At 43.0% G+C, this 23,886-nt stretch overlaps 1 protein-coding gene across 1 annotated transcript in view; it reads right to left on the bottom strand.

Annotated features, from left to right (window-relative positions):
• CDK15 (cyclin dependent kinase 15) overlaps positions 1-23,472 on the bottom strand; it is a 34,575-nt gene extending 11,103 nt beyond the window's left edge. Inside the window, exons 1-9 of the mRNA XM_053982612.1 lie at positions 23,353-23,472; positions 22,203-22,300; positions 21,556-21,635; positions 17,993-18,087; positions 17,143-17,205; positions 15,030-15,153; positions 14,338-14,458; positions 9,256-9,349; positions 4,118-4,181 (exon numbers count right to left, since the gene is read on the bottom strand). Coding sequence (XP_053838587.1) covers positions 4,118-4,181; positions 9,256-9,349; positions 14,338-14,458; positions 15,030-15,153; positions 17,143-17,205; positions 17,993-18,087; positions 21,556-21,635; positions 22,203-22,300; positions 23,353-23,472 — 859 coding nt within the window. The remainder of the gene's footprint in view (positions 1-4,117; positions 4,182-9,255; positions 9,350-14,337; positions 14,459-15,029; positions 15,154-17,142; positions 17,206-17,992; positions 18,088-21,555; positions 21,636-22,202; positions 22,301-23,352) is intronic.
• Positions 23,473-23,886: the final 414 nt, after the last annotated feature.

The following is a 23,886-nucleotide window of genomic DNA, read 5'->3' as shown; positions in this document are numbered from 1 at the left end:
ACAGGAGCAGAGCTCTGTCTGTGTGGCAGGCCGGAAACTGCAGGCTGTGCCCACTGCCACACAGACGGGAAGTTTCCCTACACCCTGGCTAGCATGCATTGCACGTTAGTTACAGTGCTGCTCTTCCCTTTGCGATCAAAGCCACATGCAGTTTATTATGACAATAAAAATTTTATCGTTTTAGAATTCAGTTTTCAACCACCTATGTGTTAAATGAAACATCAACATAAAAAGTGAGATTGCAAAAAAAGCCCAAAGCCCTCGGAATGCAGACTTCATCTGCATTTTCACAAATGTCATGGGAAGTTTGCATTTCGGGGTCTGCTGCTTGTTGCCTCCATCTGCTGGTGACATTTTGGAAACGCAACAGACACTGAAAACACGTACCTGGGCGCACAGCTTGACTCTGGAAAGCTTCTAAATCTCATTCAGCATACCAAAGCCTGCAGATACTAGGAAAAACTAGGATTTCTTTGAAAGTCGTTGCTACATCTGAAAAGGCTTCATGTGAAACCTGCATCTGCTCTGTGAGATGATATTACCTGGCACAGGCAAGTTCATCATTCAGCCTGTACAATAAATCAAGGAGTAAAGCTTACTCTCAGTTCACCATGTTATAGATAGATATGTACTGCTTCCCACTCTTTGGAATCCAAATGTCAGAAAAAGGAAGCAAAAACTAACTTGGTACATTGGGCGCTCCAGTATTCCCAGTTTCGCAAAAGCACTAGCTTAATGTCATGGGCTGTGATTCCTAATCCTTTCCTGCCCTTGACCCCTGCTGTCTAGATTCAAACTTGTAACCATTAATGGGGCTGGATCAAAACACTGGCCTTCTGGTGTCACCGATGGTGTTTAGAGGGGATTTAAACTCACTGCTTTTCAGCGCAGTGAAATGAACACAGCAGTAGATTAATGCAAGGATTTGAGCTCACTCAGCATGAGAGCTTTCAAAAATAGTGTTAACAGAGCTGCAACTGCCTCTTTCAGGGGAAGCAAAATGAGGGAACAGAACAAATGAACAAACACAGGGCAAAGCCTTGTCACTATGGGTAGGGCTGGTAAGCCCGGGGAGCCAGGGAGACGGCCAGCGAGTCTACTGAGATGTGGGGCAGGAGCTCTCCCAATGTTCTCCAAGGAATAGTTCTCCAACCTGCTTGCAGGCCCTGTGACTGCACATAATTCCCTACCCCAAGTGTCTCTCCTGCAGAGAGAAGGTGACATCACAAGCTGTAGGGCTGGCCACGAATGGGTTACTCACCCATCCTTCCCATTCACCTGGAGTCAGGTTGAGACTTTGGCAAACTGTAGGGAATGGGCATGAGGCTGTTCTTGAACTTCTTTGTGCAAGACACCGGGGCATAGGTTAGTCAAAAATGCTTTTGCACATTTCATCCCTTGCCAGCTGCCCACAGAGGAGGCAGAGGAGCTGCTTTTCCTCCAGCTGCCCTGTGTGTGCCCCACAGGCCCCACAACCCATGCTGTATCCTTTTCAGAGTGCAGCAGGATGTGTTCAAGCCCAGCAGTGACAGGAAAACATCTAAAGGTTTCCAGCTTTCATTTCAAAGATTCCTACTAACCCACCTGGCCCAGGAACCCTTCCAGTAACAATCTCAGTCTGGGGCTGAGCCTACGCTGCTGAATCCAGTGGGAGTTTTGCCATCAACTTCAATGAGAATAGGATCACACCTCAGTGCTTTGTTTTGCCCGTGTTCATTCCTTGCCGCGGGCAGGAACCTGTTTGTTTGTTTGCTGCCTGTGCTCAGTGTGAACATCAATAGGACTAGCTAAAAGAATTCAAACCATCAGATTTGGGGAAGAGCTCCAAAGTTTGTTTGCTTATCTGAACCAACCCAGGCACCCAGATTCGCACAAATGGTCTGGGAATAAGCTCAGGAGAGAAGGTTTTCTCAGGCTGACTCCACAGATTGTATTTGGGCTGAGCATGTCCTGGGTGGGGGAACAGCATTTGTGCTTCAGGGAAGAGAGGGGAAGTGCCAGAAGCATATAAATGGCATTTAGCTTTAAACAAAGAGATTAATTTGTCTTTTTACCAGCAGTCTCATCAAAAAGTGAATTGATTTAGTTCATGAGTAGGGTAAATAGTCCAACTTTAGACTAGCCTTCTTCTGTCCAGACTGGTTTGTGTAATCCAGGTGTGAGCCAAGTGCTTGGTTCCTGTATGTGGCTGGAACAGCTCGCAGTCCCTTAGGCTCTCAAGAGGGGAAAGAGATATTGCCTCTCCAGCTAACACAGGTATTGCCGAAACACTGACGTAGCATCTTTCATGTGTTTGCCAGCTCCGTGGGATGCTCCAACAGAAGTGTCCTCTGAGTCCTGCATTTCTGCCTGGTCCAGCCACAAAAGGCACCAGCACCCCAGTATCACAGCACAGCACGGGTCAATTCTGCTCCTCTGGAGTCTAATAGGGAAACTTTCAAGTCTGAAAGCAAGTCAGACATGAAAACTGCTTATGATGACTCAACTTCACTGGGGCTATTGCCCTGCTGTCCAGGTGCCTGTCCTCTCCTTCCCAGCCTTGCCACTGGAACCCTCCAGAGCAGCAGAGGACAGCACTGCTACTCAGACAAAACAGAGCTGAGGGAATCACTACTCAGAGCAGTTCGAGGCACTCACATTCTTTGTTGTCTGTGCAAGTGTCTTTGCTAACATAGCCTTAATGCTTGCATTTCTAGGTTGTGCCTTTACATAGCACGAGGATATCTAACCACCGTCACTCAGAGTTTGTATGTTTGTGGCTTTGTATTAGCAGATGACTTGCATAAAAAAAATTCTTTGTGATTAGTTCCTCCCATACATGAGCATTTCTGTATCTCCCAGACTATTCTTCTCAACTTGTAGACTATCCAGCCAGGCCTTCTACAACTTAGAGAAGAAAATGCTTCCTCCAGCTGTCTGCTCTGTGCTTGCTTGCTATCCAAATTAAACTTGCTGTGGAGAGCGACACATTCCCATTTCACGCTGGTTTGATTAATGTGTCTCAGCTAATTGTGTGAAAGATTCCAGTCCTTTCGACTGTGAGGCCACGTTATTGTTCAGCCAATCTCGGCTTCCATGTGAAAATGGGGGCTGTTTAGTGTTCATGCACCAGAATCAAAGGAGGGGCATCTTGGACTGGGTCATAGAGCAACACCCACTTCTTTGAAAAGATGTTACTATGCTCTACTAAACCTGTAAACCTCTTGCTCAAAGCACGTCTTCTCCCTCCTCCTCTCCTCCCTTGTTCTTTTTTTCCCTGTCCAGATAGATAGGCTCCCCCCACCACTCTCCTATGGTATAAGTGAGAGAGAATGGCTAGATTGTGGGTAGCTGAATTTCACATTCTAGGGTTTTTAATATTTCACTTTAATATTTCTCTTACAGAATGATCCTGCTGAGAGGCTGAGAATCAGTGCTCATCATTTCCCCCTCACTGACACTTGAATATATTTTCCCAGGAGAAAACATTAAACAAAAAGAGAAAGAGAGAAAGGGAGAGAGAGAGAGGGAGAGGGAGAGTGACTGAGCTAGCTTTTCAAAGCATACTTCTCAACCTGCCCACATCAAAATAAGAGACAACTGGCCCTTTGAAGTTCAGGACACAGACTTCTCTACCAGCTCATGTGGAAATAAAAGAATCCAGCTTTGTAAATCACAGATTTCTCACCTTGCCGACATCAAAATCAGGGACAGTGACCTTTAAAGCTTAGGTTTAAAGGTCCCCAAACCAATCTCCATAAAAATAAGGAAAGTTCAGATAAACTGCATCTCCAGGTGTCTGTCAGCTTTTCCAGTCTAAACCAGAAGACATTGGTCCTTTGCTCCACTCCACTGAGGAGTGGAGACTAAATACACTGTGAGACTTTGAGTAATGAAATCTTCTGTTAGACTTACACACCAGCACTCAGTGAGGCAACTTTGCCACACACATACCTCTGTTTGTAAACTAAGCCAATTCCAGTGTTGTTGTAGGTCCTACAACAGCACTGTCATTAAGTAGCTCAGGGATTTAGTAACACTGAAGCACAGGATTTTTCATAATAAGAATTACCGACCCAACAATGGAGTGGCTAGTGGCTCAGAGAAAAAGCTGACCTTCTCATGAGTTAAATCCTACCTGGGTTATAGCTGGGGAGCTTGGAAAGTCCTGGCCAGGTGTCTTCAGTTGGGACCCCCAATACCTGCAAAAGAAGAGAGTGGGAAGAACAATGACCTCTTTCTGCCCATTCTTTGCCTTGGTGTGGAGTTGGAGGAATCTCTCTCAGTGGAGAGTGACTGACCTTCCTTGTAAACCAATGCAGAATTACACTGCCCTGGCTGGTGCTGGATCTACCATTGTGCATAAAGGACACTGACATTTTAGCACCTGATTATGGAGTAGAAAGGCTCCTGCTGAGATTGAATGCTGTTGCTGCTGGGAACATCAGTGAAGGCATATACAGCTTCACTGCCAGGTGCCACTGCTGCCTGTGTTTGCCAGCCCAGGGGTCATGCAGTTGAGCCCTTTTCAGTGCTGAAGGTGTCCTCGAACACCAGAGCTGCACTGGGTGGGGCTCTGTGCCCACCTGCACTGGCAGCAGCTGGTATGTACAGCAGCAGCACAGGCTGTGAGCTCTAAGAAACCCTTGCCTTCTGAGGTAAAAAAGTAAAGCTGGCAGACAAGTCTGGTAGCTGGAGCTAGAAAGCAGTGCAGAGCCTCACTCTGAAGGATACAGAGCTTCAGCAGTGTCTTTGGCCCTTATTGGGGATTGTGGACTTCAGTAGTAGCTGCTCACTGAGCAAAGTCTGGGCCAGTAAAGCCTCCTCCAACTTCATTTTAGTTTCTGAAATGTGTGAGATTCAGCATATCTATTTTTCTGCAATTGTGGATGTTTAGTGTTGTTATTATTATTACTTAACTCATGCAAAGTACCCTGTGCCTATTGATATGGATGATATGTGCTAAAGCAGTAAAGCCACATATTTAAGAATAGTTCAGAGCATGTGAAATGGTAGTATAAATCAGTAGTGCTAGCTCCAAGCATTCAAAGCTTTCATCCAGACAACCCCCAGAATTATCAGGTTTTCTTAAAAAGCAGTGAAAATTTAACATGAAAAGTTTCAGGGTTTTTATTCACTTTCTCTTCTCCAACACTAGACTTGTCTCACATTAGTTACCCTTTGCATATGATAGACAATTCCTGTTCCTTAAAATGTGAGCTGAGATATATGACATGGGGAACTTGGCCTCCCAAAAATTTGTATTAAGATTGCAAGAAAACACACATCAATGAAAAAAATACATTAAAGAAGGAAGAAATATAAAGCCAGCTTGTGGTAGTTGTAAAGCACCAGGTAGTTGATTGTTTTTCTCACTCACAGCTAGGAAACAGCTGTGACAATTGCAGCTGTCTGGAGAAGACAGCCACAAGCAGGGTGTGCATCTCACTGCTGGCACACATTAGCAGTGAAGAGAAGCAGGTTGCTGTGGCCCACGGTTCCAAACTGTTTATGGACTCAGCCTGCCACAGCAAAGACTAAGGGGGAGGATCCTTGTCTCTGCTCACCTGTAAAATCAGCCTTGGAAGCTTGAAAACTCCCCAAAGAGAAGGTGTCTCACAGTGTTCAGCCAGCTGGGGACGTTGGAAGTTGTCTGGCACCACGGGTAATTTGACAGCCCTGGGTGAGGATGCTTTCTTGACTGGTGTGTGTATCATGTGACTAGAACAAGTCTGCCCAAAGCAAACTCTCTATGCACAGAGTTGGAATTTGAACTTGAATCCAGAATTTGCTCTCTTTTTGCTATCCTGAAAGCAAAAAGAGCTTCCTGGTTAGCTTTCTAGGAAGCCCTGCTCAGTGGGTCCTCATTCTTCAAGGTTTTTTGTGAGCTGTCAAACATCAGTTCTACAGGCATCAGAGGAAACTGGGTAAGTTCAGTGCATAGTAAAATCATACTTACCAGGGTCAGCTCAGCATTCTGCTTCTTTTGGTGAAGAATTTAAACAAATAATTATTTGTGTGTGCTAATAGTTTTCTACACAAGGATTATAGCAAATATTACATTTTACTGCATTGAGGAGTGAAAGTGTTCAGAGCACCAATTACTGAATGCCGTATGAATTTATATTTGCATTTTCTGAGCCTTTTCATTACAACAGATGATTTTCCAACCTGTAAACTTGCATCTCTTTTTATTTTCCAATGTAATGGGGCAAGTGATCTCTTCCTCTTCCATTCTCTTCTCTTTTTTCCCCCTCCCGGGATCTTTAGTAGATTCCTTGCCAAATCAGACAATGTGTTACAGTTATTTATTTGAAATGAATTATACTCTGACAATTATTTTACCTGTGGTGTATCCACCCTAAATCTAGATGTTAACTTTCTGGTCCATGTCATCAGAAAAAACAAAGCAACTTCTCTACAGTCTGTAGTGAAAGGTTTTGGTGCAGGTCAGTTCAGCCTGCTGGGGAAGACACAGTTTCAGCCAGAAACATTTTTACAGTGCTTGTATTTCAGCAAGTGCTTTAAGATGGCGTAAATCATTGTTCTTTCTCTCTGCCCTCTAACTGTCTGCTTCTCCTGTGATGACTTAGCTGAAGGAATCAACATAGCTGATTTTGTTTAATTTTGTTGGGAAGTCTTATTGTATATTTTGTGTTGAGGAGCCTTGTAGTCATTCATTTGGCACAATGTGTGGCTCAGCAGCAGAAGCACCCTGGTGGCATTCTGTAGCCTAATCCAGCCCACATGAAGTCCTTCTCAGCATGATGTTAATCAATAAGATGGAGCTTTTGCATGCAAATCCTAGGCCCGGCCTCTTAAAATTGGAATCATGGATCTTGAGTTGGTCAGGTTTGCTTGCTCTCCATGCCATGAGCAAACTGGAGACGCTGGAGTTCTCATTCACTCATGCCACACTTCCATTACCAACACTGCCAGCCTTCCCTTCATGTTTGGCCCTGCTCCTGTGCCATGCCTTCATGCGTACCAGTGATAATTAGGGCTACTGTTTGTGCAGCCAGAGGATGAGAATGGCAAAGAAGCTGTTCTCATTTAGAGTAAGTCAGGAAGAAAACAAGGTTGCAGGGTCCTCAGTTCATGTAGCCCCACATGTGAGAGGTGACACAGCAATGAGCAGCCAGGTATAGAGATGGGAGATGGAGACTGCTTTAAGTGGCACTTGCCTCTAGAACAATTTTTGGTAAAATGACAGCCAGTCAGTCCTGATGATTCAACTGGACAAACACATTTCACAGAAGGGAGATTTTCCAACCAAGTATCTATATGGCGTGTGAACCAACAGTCCCACATGGAGATGAGCATACTGGGTGATATAGACTCATGCACACAAATGCAGATGGTCTCTCTATCAGTCCAGGGTGCCTCTACTAGTAGTACATGAAAGGAACTGACTATTAGAAAACAGTAGGAATCCCCATTCTGAACCTCACACTCAGCAAAATATCTCATGCTAGACATCGAAAGCCTCTAAGGAGCTTTGAAATCTTGGTCTAACACAGAGCCTCATTCCAGGCTGTATAATATCATAAAACCTCCTGTGAAAAGCACTAATTATTTCATAGCTCTTTAAACTTCCTCATGATTTTTAAATAAGGGGTTTTTTTTGCCTTCCGTGGCACAAATCCTGTTAATCATGGTATTAGTTATAATACCAGAGAAATTATGATAGCGCTATAACCCTCTAATGCAAAACCACAGGAAATGTATCCCAAGATTGCAGAGGCATAAGTGTAAGGATAGCCTTCATTCCCACTCTGATAAACTTGACCTTGCCCTGGCTTTGAACCTTGTTAATTGGCCAAGTACGATTTTTTTTCCCCCAATAATTCTTTTTTCCCCCCACTCTCTATGAAAGAGAAATTCAGCATTTATTTAAATGGACTGAACTCAAGTCTAAGAACTGGATGCACTTACCTGACTTTTTATCACATTCCTACTTACGACCAGAGAGGAAAACCCTACCAAACAAGAGTGTTTCTGCATGAAGTGGTTAAGCTGGAAAAATCTGACTTACAGTCAGATGTTTAATGCAGCAGTCTAATGGCTATGAAGTAATTTCTCATTATTTTAATGAATTTTATTTTTTCTGTACTTTCTACTTTGAAAATCCAAGTTTCAGAAGCACTCTATGCATAAGAGTAAATCCTCGGGAGGAAATGTGAAAGGGCAGACACAGAATCACAGAATCTGCTGAGTTGGAAAGGACCCAAAAGGCTCATTGAGTCCAACTCCTGGCCCTGCACAGGATACCTCAAGAATTCCATTGTATGCCTGACAGTGTTGTCCAAAAGCTTCTTGAGCTCTGGCTGTCTTGGCTGTGACCACTTCCCTGGGGAGCCTCTTCCACTGCCCAGCCACCCTCTGGGTGAAGAACCTTTTTGTAATATCCAACCTAAACCTCCCCTGACCCAACTTCAGGACATTCCCTCGGGTCCTGTCACTGGTCACTACAGAGCAGAGATCAGTGCCTGCCCCTCCTCTTCCCCTCACAGGGAGGTTGTGACTGCAGTGAGGTCTCCTCTCAGACTTCTCTTCTCCAGGCTGAACAGACCAAGTGATACCTACAGCAAGACCTAAGATGAATGCATAGGTTGACCTTGCTGTTGAGTCAGTACCAGGGTCAGGAACGCTGTCAGTGCTGCTGACTGCCTCAGTTCTGCTAAACCACTCTAGGAGTGTGGCTCTGGGTTACTGTTTCTCCATCAGAAAAAACAACTTAGGAAGCTCCCAAATATGTTGCTCTTTCTCACTTTATACAGTAATTTCACACTTTCTATTATGCCAAATCAGTCTCTAGAGCTGCACTGGATGATACAAAATGTGCCAAGTTAAAGTGAAGAAGGATCTCTGACAAATCTCAGGGTCTTGCCATTTTCAAGGTAGTTCCGGAGCAGTATTAGAGCTCCTTTGTGAGAATGTGGTGTGCTGTATCCTACAGTTAGTAATGGATTTAAAAAGAAGCTACAGAATTTGCAGTACCTGCACACCTTTTATGCTTTCTTCAATTTGATGTCATTTTAATTGGCTTTAAATTTTTGATGAGATGACAAACATCAAAAGGAAGTAATTTGATTTACTCCTGTGTCTATAAGAAAGTTGCCAAATATAAAATGGGTTACAAAGTCTGCTATGAACTTGGCAGATTAGACCAAATTATTTCTGCTATTCACAGGACCTATGCTTAGGATTTCAAAATTAAGTAGGCTGAAGCAATGAATTCTTTTTCTCTTCCATTTCAGAGTGTATTTTACTCACCGCCCAGATCTTCTCCAGCTGTTCATGAGTACCAGAAGTTCCTGCAAATATTGGCTGACCCTGGATCATTTCCACAAATATACAGCCTGCACTCCTGCAAGAAACCCAAGGTATTAACTCATTCCCATAAATGTTATATATAATAGGATTGTTAGGATGGGAGGGGAGAGAGGCAGAGATAATTGTTGGAATAGAAATTTAGAAATTCTGATTTGTAAATGCAGAAATCTTGATACAAGAGCATAAGTGAAACAGGATGGGAGCAGACCAAAGATAAGTTACATTCACATGCCTCCAGGATTTCAGAAAAAAACCCAAAGGGGTCAGGGTTCCATACAAGTCTTTTCCCATCTCTTTTTTCTCATCAGCACCACCCACTAAAAAAAAAAAAAAAAAAAAAAAAAAAAAAAAAAAAAAAAAAAAAAAAAAAAAATCACTTTTCTCCAGCAAGACAAGACAGGTGATATCCTTGGAAAAGAAGCCCACTAAAGCACTATCTTTTTTTTTTTTTTTCCAGTACCAAAAGAAATAGTTTCTCTGTCCATTAATTCTGTTACAAAAAAGGTGAAAAAAGGATCATGACAGAAGCCTGTGGACGGACTTTCCATGAGAAAAGGATATAAAATTGGAGTACTTACAGTAGGAAAGATAAACAGGGAGGTTTATCTTTACTACACGCTTCATGGGCTTGAAGGATATGTTAGATGCAGAAAGAACCCAGAGGCACTAACTACCATAGCCATTTTCCTTCAGAAGCAATTAGCTCTTCATTGGAAAGCTGAAGGCAAGTTTTCATAGCATAAAAAAACTGGTCATAACAGCAGTTAAAATATTCTTATTTTTATGTCATCCCCTGCTCTGCACTTGTGCCAAAACAAACCAGACAGCTTAAAAAAAAAACCCAACACATGCCAAATTGCTTGATTTTACTAAGGTGGACTAGTCCTCATGGCATAAATGATTAAATAGTTGTGATCAAGGTAGACTTGCCTATTTGCAACTATTCCCAACTCTTACTATATGGTGTAAAACTCCATTCATTTACTTTTTAATAATTTCCTTCAATTTTTTCTAGGTTTTCTGTCTTTTCACTAAGTCCCATTGCAACTCTTCAGGTTTCAGTCTCATTCTTCTTTGGTTATATCATATTTGAGTCCTTTAGGCTCAACTCTTGAAAACCCAGCTTTGTCTTAAAAGCTATGAAAGTATTATTTTCACTTGCTTAGCAATAACTGGTAATCTCTTCTGGTCATCTGTACTCCTGTGTTACCCTTTGCACCTTGTTTTTGCAATACTGTAGTTGCTTTCCCACCTGGTTGTGGTCAGTTGAAACCCTGGCATGGAGCTCATCTGTGGTATTTATTTTGGTCATCCTTGCACACCAGGTGGTGCCAGCCTGTTTGCAGATCCATATCTAACACTGTTTTCATAAACATTTCTGCTGCACTTTCCCTTAGCTTCCTGTGCCCTAACCTTGGCAAGTCTTGTGAGATGAGCTTCTCTGCTTGTCTAATATCCTCTTACAGAGTTCAGGCATCACGGATCTTAAATCCACAGCTTTTGCAACATAGAGGTTTTCTGGTGTTTCATAGCACTACCACATGATTAGACATTACTTTGGAGCCCACAGATAGATTCTACTGAGCCCAGTGTCATACCAAGACTGTTTTCACAGCTGATGTATGTGCCCAAATGGCTCACTCTATTTTGCAACCACAGGGGCTGCTGTAATCGGCTGATTGCATTGCACAAGTTCAACTGTGTATGGTCAAAGCAATTTAGGTACTCTTGATTTGTAGGGGGAAGAGAAACAACTCTCCGTGTTTTTGGAACAAGTGATGCTGGTGTTCCACCACAGTTTGCATTCTGATATCCTGGCTAGAAAGGGCCATTAGACTGGCAAGAGCAGGAACTTTGAAAACTAATGGTAGTCATATTAGCCTTGCAGAAGAGGCCTCAGCTTTCCTTCTGAGAGTTACAGTGACAGCTCTGACAGCATTATGAGGATCCTTCTGATAATGAGGATGATTCAAAATAATTTACTTTTAAATGTTTCTAAATACTTAGACCTGGGGTTGTTTTGCTTTCCCCCTTTTCCTTCTTTGCCCTCTAATATTAATTTCTCAAGTCTTCTTACCCCTTCCAGTCTATAAGTTTCTAATAGGGTCTCAGTCCTATAAAACTGCCTTGGGAATAGATAGGGCAGAGGGAGGGGTCTTTTGGGAAGAGGCATAAACATGATATCTTAGCAAGTGCCAGAAACAGTGACAGTTAAAGTAGTAGGAGAAGTTACAGGGATATTCAGGGAGCATAAGCAGAGCTGATTCAGACAGTACAGTTGTATCCATCTGCAATCCCTGGGGAAGGTCTGAACACTGCACTTTGCCTTCAGTCTGCAGTGCTGCATCACACAATGGAAAGATTCTCATCAGGATTAAGATTTAAGATATCTCTACAGCATCCCACAGTTCCCTCTCCATGTTTGCGAGTTTGTGTTGGCGCTAGGAGATGGCAATTTTATATTTAAGCAGAAATATATCTTTCCTCTTGTTCATGACCTAGCCTGGTCTGTACAGTGGAGCCCTTAGCCAATATCTCCCACTTTGGCATAGTGGGGCACTGTGAACCAGGCTCAGGAGAAGGCTGTCGTGAGCCTGGCAGGTCCATGTTAAATGACTGCATGTGAATTCCTATTCTACATTAATCTACCACAGAAGATCACTGTGATATTTTTTCTCTCTTTTTTTTTAAATGGAAGATTATACAAGGAAAGTCTGACTGAAAAGAAGACATCTTAAGGCACTCATGATGTTTGCAGGCATTAAAGCACTTGGTGTTTTTCAAAAAAAGAAAAAAAAGGCCTTCTGATATGCAGTGTAATCTCCTTGAAATCCCTTAATTGAATCTTCTAAAGTCCTGAAGAGATAGTGAGGGAGAAAGAAAGAGAAAAGAGATACAGAGAGATTAAAGCAGCTTTTCTAGTTAGTCCAAGAGTGACCAAGTCTCCTTCTATATCTCTTTCTTCATCTATTCAAGGCCTCATTCACTTCCCATGTGCCTCCCACTGACAGTATTGCTGCTCAAGCACACTATGCATGAATTGCAATAATGCTTTATTTTGCTATAATTGGTTTCTTTAAACCAAGGCTTTGACACCCACTGTCTCATGCCATTACCAAGGGCATTCTGACCTGCCTTCATGTAAATTGCAGCATCCAAAAGACGTAGGGTTTTTTTTTCCTTTCTTCCCAATAGACAAGTAACATCTGTGTGAATTCACATTATTTCCTAATAGACAAAAATTGAACTTAAACGCAGTGTACATCAAGATAATAAATGACTCTTGTTAGAGGAAGTTACTGAATAGAGCTCACTGAAGTACTCTCTATTCTCTCAGCATGACATCTTTCTTTAGGGCAAACACTTTGAATGTTGTTATTATAAGGAGGCGTTATAACAAAGGTGCCTATAGTGTGGATGTAGTTCAGTGGGATGGAGAGCACTGTGCTGCTAGAGCTGGGATCTTTGTACACCACTCCTACATTGCTGTTCATTACACCAGAGCAGAGTTATGCAGTGGGGATGTTGGTTTTGCATAGACAGAAATGACACGCTTTCTGTGCATAGCTGGCTTTGGACAGGGGTCAGCTTTCAGGGAAAAAAATCAACAGGCTTATTCCTGATACAAACCCTCTAACCTGCTAGGCAGGCATGTTCTTCAAACTCAGCAGACATTTCTGAGAGACTGTCTGGAGGGAAAAATGACAGGTAGTGGGGGTAGTAGACAGGACTATTTAGACTGGCTTAGCAGCTGGAAGCCATTAGAATTTAGCAAGGTTTTCCTCCTTAGAGAAGTCTTTAAATAATTAAATCAGCGGCAGTCCTAGGGAAGTAAACAATCTAAAAACTTCCGTTTCCCTGACCTACCCTCCAGACTTAGGTCACTGGAGTGTCTGATAAGCTGCAGACCTCTGGAGGGAGATACAGCCTGTGAAGACCTGGAGCTTTGCTGTTTGTAAACTTAGCCAGCCATCTCACACATTCTTCAGCCTGCTGCACTCCTACTCTTTCCCAGCCTTTGACTCTGCAGTAGTTAGGAATAAGTCCTGGCGGGACAGGTACAAGCAGAAGATTAACTGGCCTGAAGAAAGGGTGAAGCAGCAATACCATCTACAGGTGTAAAATTGCCAGAATAAGGAAGGTCTCCTGCAACTTCATGAGCTGCACACTGTCTATGACCATGTCAGGACTGTGTTGCTGGAAGTGGGCTCAGGCTGGTGCAGAAGTGAGCCAGAATATTGATGAACCTTACAGTTAGCCCAGCTACACATCCAAGCCAGCCCAAAAGGCCGCTGGGACCCTGCAAAGCCTTCATCCTCTGCTGTTTTCTGCCCACTCTCAGAGACTCCTCTCCTGTCTATGAATGTGCAGCTTGTTTCCTTTTGATTCCCAAATACATCAAGATTTTTGGGTAGAGCTCATATGGAAACAAGGCTTTAACAGACACAGCCCTTCTCCTGAGTGAAACACAGACTGCATCTGAGACATGGTCTTTGAGAAGAAGGACAAAATATCACAGAAATAATTAAAATCTCAGACACCTTTCTAACTCCAGAGTCATTGAGAAACCCTTTAATGCCACATTCTGTTACCAAGGCCTAACATTCACACCTAATTGACGGTGCAGTTGTGGATCCATTGTTTTTCCACAAAGCCAATTCTGCAGAGAGTTACTACTGACTCAACTGACTACACAGATACACTTGCATTGAGCAAAAGTGTTCTGTTGCAAAACACAAAAATGCTCCATACATGTTACCAGACAAGATGCATATCTCTCATAAATATTATCAGATGATGTTTGTATCAATCCATGGCTGACATGTAGTGACATCATTTCCAACAACTTCTATGAACCCTCTATGAAACTTCTACAAAACTCCACACTGGTCACACATTTACTGCTCACAGTAAATTCTTCTACTTACAACAGTATCTACTGTAACTTTGGCTGATTTAATTTAATTCAGATGAAAATAATTTTTCCCAGGGAACCCCAGATGCTTTGATATTGGTCAGTACCAGATATCTATATCAGAAGAATATGCTGTAGCTCCAAGCAACACATCAGGAGGACGGTACCAGAGTGTCACAACTTCAGAGGAGTATGTCTGTCTGGGGATGGACTGGGCACGAGCAAGGCCTGCAAAAAAACCCCCACCAAACCAACAAAAAAATGTTGTGTGTTAGGACAGTCCTTCTACCTGTACAGTGCATAAATCATAATAATTGGAAACAGGACATTATTTTCTCTTTAAACACAAGTAATCTCAATGCAGCTTACAAGCAATTGACAAAGAAAGTATTTCTGGAATATACTTCTGGGGCAGACCAAATAAAGTAATAGGCTGTGTTTTGCAGGGCTTTATAATTTGAGATTAAAGCAGTTATCCCAAACCAATGCCAAGAAAGCTTTTTGGGTCACACATTGCTGTGGACTCTACACATTTTATTATTTTCTGAACAGAGAGGGGTTGATTCTTTGTTCTCTTGAACAAGTTTTACATGGCAGTAATTGCTCTGACTTAAATGAGGTTAATCCCTGCACCTATCAGTATAAATACAAGAAAAGCTGGACTGACCACAGAAATAGTTTCCTGAAGTTCAAGAAAAGGTTATGTTTCTCTGCCTTAATTGGCTGTGAATACAGATCTATATGCATGCTACAGCTTTGGTCTGAGCAGATATACAGCTGTATCCAAACTGTGACTCACCAAAGTCGGCTAATTTGAGCTCACCGAGGCAACTGATGAGCAAGTTCTGGGGTTTCAGATCTCGGTGAAGAATGTGTTGTTGGTGGATGTAAGCCAGGCCGCGCAAAAGCTGGAACATGAAGAGCTGGGAAAAGCCAACAAAAAACTGAAATGATTTTGTGTGACTTTGCATTGATACATTAACTCTGAACTTTAGGAGAACCCTGGAACAAAGCAGAGACAAAGCAAGTAAGAAACCAGTAAAAATCCCAAAAATGAGTAGAGCTGGCTGAGGAGGAGAAAACTGTGGTGGGTTATGACTGCCCTACAGCTTTCTGAGGTTTTCAGAGTAGAATATTTGGCCAGGAGGGCAGTTTAACTGCGGTCCATAAACACACATTTTGGAAATTTAACTTTTCTTTAGAAATGGACTGTTGATTGCAGGAGCAGGGTCAGCTTGCCAAAATACAGACTCCAGCTTTCAGAACAGCAGCTGTGCTGGTTGCAGTGCTCAAGACAAAGAGACAAAGACACACAGCCAAACAAAATGAAAGCCTAAGGAGCTGAAGGTTTGCCCCCTTGAACCAGATGGCACCAGCTGACTGGGTTCCATGGCCGCTGCACATGCCACCAGTGGAGCAGGGAACTGACCGACCTGGCAATAGGAACTGTTGGTTTCAAGCTGGGAGAAAGCATGAAGACCTGATTTTAAAAATACAGCAAATCAGATATGATGAACAAAGCAAGCAAGGAAGAAGAAAACCAAGCAAAAAAGGAAGCAAATAAATAAATATCTAACTCCCACCATCATCGTAGTCTAAATAAGCCTGGGGTAAAATAAGTTGGGCTGAAACAAGGTATGAAGTTGGACAGTGGATAGAAACAAAACACAGCAAAAGTAATAAGACTTCACCAGAAAAAAGATATTTTTCACCAGAGGTTTAACCTGAAGAGGAGGAAAAACAGTGACACCCATAGGTCATTTTTGTACCAGAAATTTGTCCCTGTAACATTCTACATACTTATATTCCATAGGAATCACTCAGAAAAAACAAACTGCATTTGCTAGCAAAAATGAAGCAAGCTAGCTGACCCTCCTGAAGGAGCAGTAAATAATTTTGCAGTTCAGTTCCTGCTGACAGTGAGTATTCTGGACAGGAAAACAGAGCAGCTGGCTAGTGTTTATTCACAGAACTGCCAGTGAGTACATATTACAGCCATGTGCTCCATGTGCTTTACGAGCATGTCTGGTAGCAGAACCCTTGAGATCTGTGCCAAAACTACTACACTGCATCTCAGATGTATCTGAGCTTTAAGGATGTTGAAAATCTGAGGCCCCAAAAAACTTCATTAGAATTGGTGTTGCTTAACAACTATCTGGAAAAAGATGTGAACAATGTGGCAACATTTGAAGATGACAGAAGTATTTAGATAAGTTGTGATAACAAGTGACAGTGAGGAACTTCAGAGAGATCTGACAAAGCCAGATGAATAGGCAGTTTGATAAGATACAAAGTTATTGTTGACAGCTGTAAGATAAATTAACTGAAGCTGCTCAGGAAAAGGGCCCAGGCATTCACTGAAACCTTAAGCCAGCGTGCAACGGCAGTCCTGAAAGTTAATTAAATGTGAAGATGCATACAAAGGAGAGCAGGATACTATTATAACATCAATTTATAAAGTAAGGGTACATGTTCAGTTGTACTCAGATCCAGTCAAGCAATCCCAAAAGCTATGGGAGAAACAAAAGGGACTTAAATGACTGCAAATATGAAGATAGTTCCAAATGAGAAGACAGTGAGATGTGAGAGTTTTTAATTAGAGAGACGAATAATGTGTTGTAACAGTAAAAGGACGCAAATTTGAGTAGAGATAGGTGTCCTTGCCACAAGATATCATTGTTCACAAAAGCTAAATGTCCACTTGGAGGCTCAGAAAATAGGAAGAGGGGCTAACTGAAAAAAGGCTTAGAGACTGAGAGGGAGCTTGTTATATCATCAAATGTAGATTTTCTCCCAAGTTTTTGTCATATATGTAACAAATATATATTAGTAAGTAATTTACAGTGACCATACATAGTGGAAAATAACTTTTCCTCATGCCTTAAGGGATATGAGTCTTCTAAGGAACTCACCATAACATTGTATGAATGGAGTCCTCCAGGATGCTGGCCCATGTACTGTGCTAGATCTGTGTGCTAAATAAAAGAGAAGAACTTGAGGCAAAGCTTCTCCTGTAAAATGCCTCTACCAACAATGCCCCTTCTGTAAATGGAAAAATATGCAACTGCTACAAAGTTGCCTATTTCACCTAGGTGAACATCTGGTCTGATGCAGCACACAAGCATGTGCTTAAGTTCTGGGCCATATCAGAGACCTGGCTGGCCTGTTATCTCACCCAGCATTTGTGACCTGAAGCTGCTGGTTAACAGAATTCATACCTGTGCTGGAACTAACCATAAAGCTGCAATAAGAAGACATAGCTTCTGTACTTTCTTTATCATTTGGTTGACTATCTGCAAAAGCAGGAGAAGTAGCAAGATTCAAGTGGAGAATTTTATTGGTATCCTGGTTGCCCCATGAGAGCAGCTCACAGCTTGGTCATGGTAAGCCACTAGGGTCAGCGCCAAATCTGACCCCAGCTGGGATGTGAGCTCATATCATTATTTCCTATCCTTGCTGTGGCTCAAAAAAAGTACTTTTATTGTGTTGGCAAGGCAAATATGGAGGTAAATAATGTCTGTCACCCCAGTGGACACAAGACATGGAATTATTTTTGCATACAGCTGTCGCATATGCAGAAAGAAAAGAGTAAGTCTGTGTGGCTGGAAAGCAGGAGATCAAGAAGGAAAATCAATCATTGCACTACAGCATTACGACTTGTTTCTTTGTAGATGTCTTACAGTGCAGTAAATTCATTCTGCAGCCACTTTCCAATACTTCCCAGTACTATCTCCACAGGAAGCTAGAAAAACATCAACTCACCATGTACTCAAAGACAAATGTTAGTGTCTCCTTGGTCTGGATAATGTCATGAAGCAGTACAATGTTGGCATGTTTCAAACACTTGAGAAGAGAAGCTGGGAAAACACAAAAGGAAGATCAACTTTACTGCTACTGGAAGTGGAAGGAGATCGTGCACAAAACAAGGCAGCAAAAATAAAAAACTGGGGAGTAATAGTCCAGACTTGGCAGTTCTGTAAGAAGTAGCAGCTACTGAGCCTGAAGGAGGATGGAACAGCTCTGCAGAGAAGCAAGCATCAGTGCTTCAGGCTTGGCAGGAGCCCATCCATCTCTCAGAGGTGGGATCTTGCCTCTGTCAGAAATAGCGGTTCACAGTTCCCATGTGTCAGCTTATAAATTGAGGAGAAGTAATTTCTTCAAGGTAAATACTGAGAGGGAGGACCTGGAAGCTCCCAGAAGAAGAACGCAGTAGCCTCCAGCCTGTCACTGAGCTTCTTATTCTTCTCCCATCTGCCTCCTGGTGTGTGCCCTCAGCAGGGCCCTTACAAGGGACTTCCGGGAAAAGCTGTCTCTACCAGTTTCCAGCTTCACAACAACAGAGCAAAAATCTGCAAAAAGAAATTGCTGTAGGTATAAGCTAAATTCTGAGTTTAGTTCTGTGCATATTGGTTACTGTCTCTGGTTAAAAACTCTAAGAACAGAGATGATGAAGTTACTGCTTGAATAATAACTTGTTTGTATTTATAAAACTTAGGCACACTTTTCTTTCAGCTTAACTATCTAAAAGCATCATTGCAACTGTGTGTCCCTGGTCCTTAGGTCCTGACATGCCTTTGCCAAGCCTTGTCACATCCAGGGTGTGGTGATGTAGAGGGCAGCACGTGGAAGAGTCTCTGGCCCCATATAGACCACAGGGCACTGACTTATGCTAAGACAAGACCTGCAGCCTTCTGAGCCTTTTGGCTGTGCACTGGGTTTGCTGTGTTAGAGCAGGCTCCAGCCAGAACACGTATGAAAGGAGCTTCTCAGCAGAAACTCAGCTTCTCAGTGTGCACAGCTTAATCATTTGCTACCTTAGTGAGACAATATAGCAGTAACTCTGTACAGAGGAGGAATGTGGGGAAGAGGTGAAGCTGGCATTACTTTGCCTGTAGGTTGCTGGCACAAGTGAAGAATCTGACCCAGCTGTTCACAGACAGGGAACACAAACTACACAGAGAGAAGCCCCAAAGCCCCAAAAAACCAGATGTCCCTGACTCGAGATTTTAGTTCTGCTTCTGACATAGCAGAATAACCTCAGAGCTGTTCCAGACCCACTTCTTGTTGCTGATTAAAACCAAATTAGTTTGCTGTTAGATTATGCAGTGCTACAAATTCCATTCAAATAAGGCATGGGCATACAATCTTGTTTCAGCTGAATTAGCTGAAGCACACAATACAGAGCAAGGGCCAGCTGTGGGAGGCAGAGTTTTGGTCACAATTAAAAGCTGCTTTTTTTGTTTTTCACACAATCTGAAAAAGATATTTGAAGAGTTTCATGCGGACAAAGCAAATTGATACTGGATTAGCACTTTGCCTTTTGCGACCATAACAATTTCACCTGGTTCTAAAAGCCCTACTGCCAGAGTTACACTGTATGACAGAGCTGTGGCCCAAGCCTGTGTCACTTCTGAGACTTTTGAGCAGTAAGGGATGCCTGATTCAGCACAACTACTGAACTGTAAAGTAGTTCTTGCACAGAGCTTGGGGTTGCTGCAGCTAAACTGCCTCGGCTACTGATACTAGTCCACTTAGCTACCACAGTATGTTCCCAGTGCATAGCAGTATGGTTATTATTATATTAAACATGCTCCATACTTGCCTATGAACCCAGTAAAGATACTCTGGCTAGAGCCCATCTGCTACAGAACATGATAACCTGACTCTGTGATACCTCAAAAATTCCATATGACCGGAGCTGCTCCAGAGGGGCAGCACAGAGAGTCCACAGTAAAATGGAGGATTCAGCGCCTGTGCCTCAATCGGGCTTCTGGGAACTGCTCCTCACTTTGTTGCTTCTACAACCCCCTGCTGGGGTGTCAGGTGCTACTGCCAGAACCGAGCTTTAAACGCATTTTGCCTCTGCGGGGCTTCCTGGGGTGAAGCGTCTCTTTGTCAGGGGAGCGCATTCCTCCAGGGTAGCAGAGAATGCACCGCGTTAATAAATCTTGTGCTTTGTTTTTGCTACTGACTTACATTGTAAATTTGAGATGTCAGATGCTGCAAAGCTCAGCAGTACACAAAAGACCTACTTAAAGCAGACCCTTCATAGGATCACCCTTGTTTTCTCCCATAATGAATGAAGTAAAGACTCTGGGCCTGTCCAGTAGAGCATGTCAAAGGGGTGCTGATCTTTGGCGCATCATTAGTTCAATGCAGATAAAGCTTTTAAGGCTTATTTTACTGGTGGGCTACGAGTGTAAATGCAGAGCAAAAGCACCACAGCAAATGAGTGTATAGAAAACATATCACAAGCCATTTTTTAAAGAGGCACATTTAGGTGTGTCTCTGCTTTCACACAGAATTGGACTAAGGACTTAGTAAACTTTCTTGTCTTAATTACTGTTATAAACCTGGAGTGGATTCAGTGACCTCTCTTTGTTATTCTGACTTGACTGCTATGAGAGTCCTTCTGTGCTCATGCTGCTCTGTGAAAGCTGGCACAGCTGGTCCCTGACTCTCCATCCCCATCACAAGATTAACCCTGGTTTCACAAGTGCAGTAAAAACTAAAAAGAACCTCACATGTGTTGTCCTACACGGATAGCTTTCACTAATACCATAAAACAGACTGGCACAACAGTTGCATATTTCTGTGTATGGAAGAAAACAGATTATGGTCTTCTTGGGATTGTAGAGCAGATGAAAACAGAAGCCTCAGTCAAGCAGGCTTGTGAACTTAGTCTGTAGGGAAATGTAAATACTTTCAGCCAAAATCAAGCACTTGCATAAAAGCATTTCTTTCTCCAAGAAATTGAGAAATCTGCCCAGTGCTCTACAAAGTTGACTGATAAGAAGAATTTCTCACTGGACTGAAATGACAGATGTTCTTAAACATCAGTTTTATTGAAAGTATCTCTCTTCAGGCTGGGATCTGTGATGCTCCAGGTATCAGCTAGGGAAGTGCCATGGTTGTAGTAACAAGTCTACAGCTGCCCAATGCAGCAGTGGCAAAGGCTGTGTAGTTTCTAGAGGGCTGTGTAGTTTCTAGAGGGAGTGAGAAAGCAGCTGTGAAGGAGGCAGCAAACAGAAGGTGCAAGGGAGCCCTGACACTACTAGAAAGAACATGCTCTGGCTGCAGCTGGCACTTATCACAGGCATTGATGCATCTCTCACAAGTGCATACACTAGAGATTCCTGCTCTGTCCATTGCATGCCTGTCCAGCCCAGCATGAAGACATCCTCCATGAGAGGATAAGGAAACAGAATTTTGGAGAAGGACAGCCAGCACATTGAATAAGCAAGAAAAGACTGAGGGAGACATCATGGAGCTTTTCCAGGTTAAAACAAATGCTCTTCAAGAGTGATGTTTCTCTATTGTCTTACCTTCCCGAATGGCTGTAAAGGGCACTCCCTCCTCTGCCTCCAGCCTGATCACTTTCAGTGCCACCACCTGGCTGTTGATCCTGTCAGGTCACAGTAGAAAGTCACATGAAGCTTCTCAGTGCTCGGCATGATAACACTAACTGTGTCCCAAGCAAACACCCAAGCAAAATTTCTAGGGCTTGCTGACCCACTCAGGCCAAGCTCAGAAGGCAATTACAAACCTCCTCCATCTTGTGTTCATTAGCAGAGAGCTGAGAGCCAGCCCACCTGGCTAAAGAAGCACTGTGCTGCTGTCCAGGTATTGCTAGAGCATGGTTTTGAGCAGTGGCCCCACTCCACCTTCTCACAGCTTTCCCGCCCCTGTGTGATGACAGCAGGACCTCACGCCCAATTTTTCAATTATGCAGAGATCCCTCACTTCAAGGAAAACCTTTGCTCCCTCCCTGGTTCAGCCAGACAATCTCCTGGCACACTGCTGTGGATCAAAGTGTCTTAGTGGTGCCTCCATGGCTGCAGTGGAGAAGTTCCCTGAAAAATTGGGATGGAGCTTTGCAAATATAATGTTAAAGGCAAGACTGGATTTTTGATTTGTCTTGTCTGCCATAGGAGGTGTTTTCAGCAAGCACTGGTAAGGCAACATTGCTCACCTGCTGATCCCCTTGTACACAGTTGCACAGGATCCTTCACACAGCTTCTCTAGATGTACATAGGATGTGGCAGCTCCAAACGGGATGCCTTGTCTCTGCTTCATGAAGAAAATGTGTTTTAGATTGCTGGGTAGAACAAGAAGCTACTAGCAGGTCATTCAGTAATTAAGTACTGATTCATGGCTGGAATAACCATAGGATAAAATATCTCCTTTCTGGCTCTATGGATGCTGCACCTCACCCATTTGAACCTTTCCACAACATCCTGCTACTGGAAAGAATTGGTGTAACTCCAAGATCCCTGTGTGCTGTACCTCCAGCTCTGCAGGGTGTGGAGCTGCAGGGGCTGCAGAGAGGGTAGAGAAAGGGATGCTCTGGTTACATCTAACAGCTGGCATAGGAAAAGGGGACAAACTGTGTCACTGGCAAACTACCATTCTACTGATGAGTTTCTTTTCTTTCTTCTTGACTGCAGTGCCTTTGAGCAATGCAGATCATTTTCATCTCTCTCTCTCTACCAGTCATAGATCTCCAGTACTGGCTGTAAGGGGGAAACTGTCTGTGTGTTCCTGTGTTGGTAAACGGTAGCACTCACTCAGAACACACAAAGATAAAGCTGCCTTAACTGCAGAGGGTACTTCTGCCAGCATCATACTAAATGCATTGAATTATTCATCTCTAAATAACCTGTTAGGTCAGGGACCAAAACTCAAATGCAGAAGTGAAAATTCAGGAATACATTTATGTATTCTTCTCCCCCTTAATCCCTCATCCCTCACCTCCTTCTTCACCACTGTATAATTTACATAGCCTGTTAATTTGGCCCGTACAGCATAACAGTGCTGTACACTACACAACTATAAAAAAGGTAGCAATGAATGGCAAGCAGGTTTCAAGTTGTTGGCTGCCTCCCTGTTTTACAATCTCTCATTGGCAAAGAACTTGCTGAAGTGCAATCTTCTCTCCCTGCTCATCACATCAAAGGCACTAATTGTCATCTAAGGTACAGATTCCTCTTTCAGTAGCTTCACAAGCCTGAAGCTGCAAAGTTTGATGCTGTCTGGTTAGAAGCAAATGTGACAGCTTTGCACTCCCACAAGTGGAAGCACCCTATCTCAATGCAGAAGTATCACAATATGATATTAAATACCTCTGCTGTAGTCACTGCTTCCATGTGCTGAAGGCCTTGGATTTGTTGGGAGCCCCTTCTCTCTGAACAGCAGCTGCTGCATCCTGGTCTGACAGCACTTACACACAGCATGTGCCCCATGTTGTCCTGTTTAAATTAAACTGTATCTCTTTTTTTTCTCCTTGCTCCTCCTCATCCCTCTGTGTCTGTAATAACAGCTCATATGATTTGCATGAGGTCTCTGCCTCAAAGAGTCTTGTGATTTCTGCAGTTTTCCTTTGAAAGTCCAAATGCACCTCTGGAGTAGTTCCATTGATTTCAGTTCCTTTGGTACATGCCCTCCAAAAATAGCCAACATTTTTCATACCTGAAGTGGGAGAATTAATAAATCCAAACTTTCTGCTTGTACACATTTCTTTCAGTTAGGCAACTCTCAGTGTAGTAAGTTGGATAATGAAGGGATATGTTTCACACAGGAACAGGCCTTGACTTCCCTCCCTGCCTGTAGCAGCTCTAGGCTTCAGACTTCAGCCTCTGGGCTCTCAGGTGAGTTTT

Source organism: Vidua macroura, chromosome 7 (genome assembly GCF_024509145.1).
Source record: "Vidua macroura isolate BioBank_ID:100142 chromosome 7, ASM2450914v1, whole genome shotgun sequence".
Classification (NCBI taxonomy): Eukaryota; Metazoa; Chordata; class Aves; order Passeriformes; family Viduidae; genus Vidua; species Vidua macroura.
This window is presented reverse-complemented; position numbering and strand designations above follow the sequence as displayed.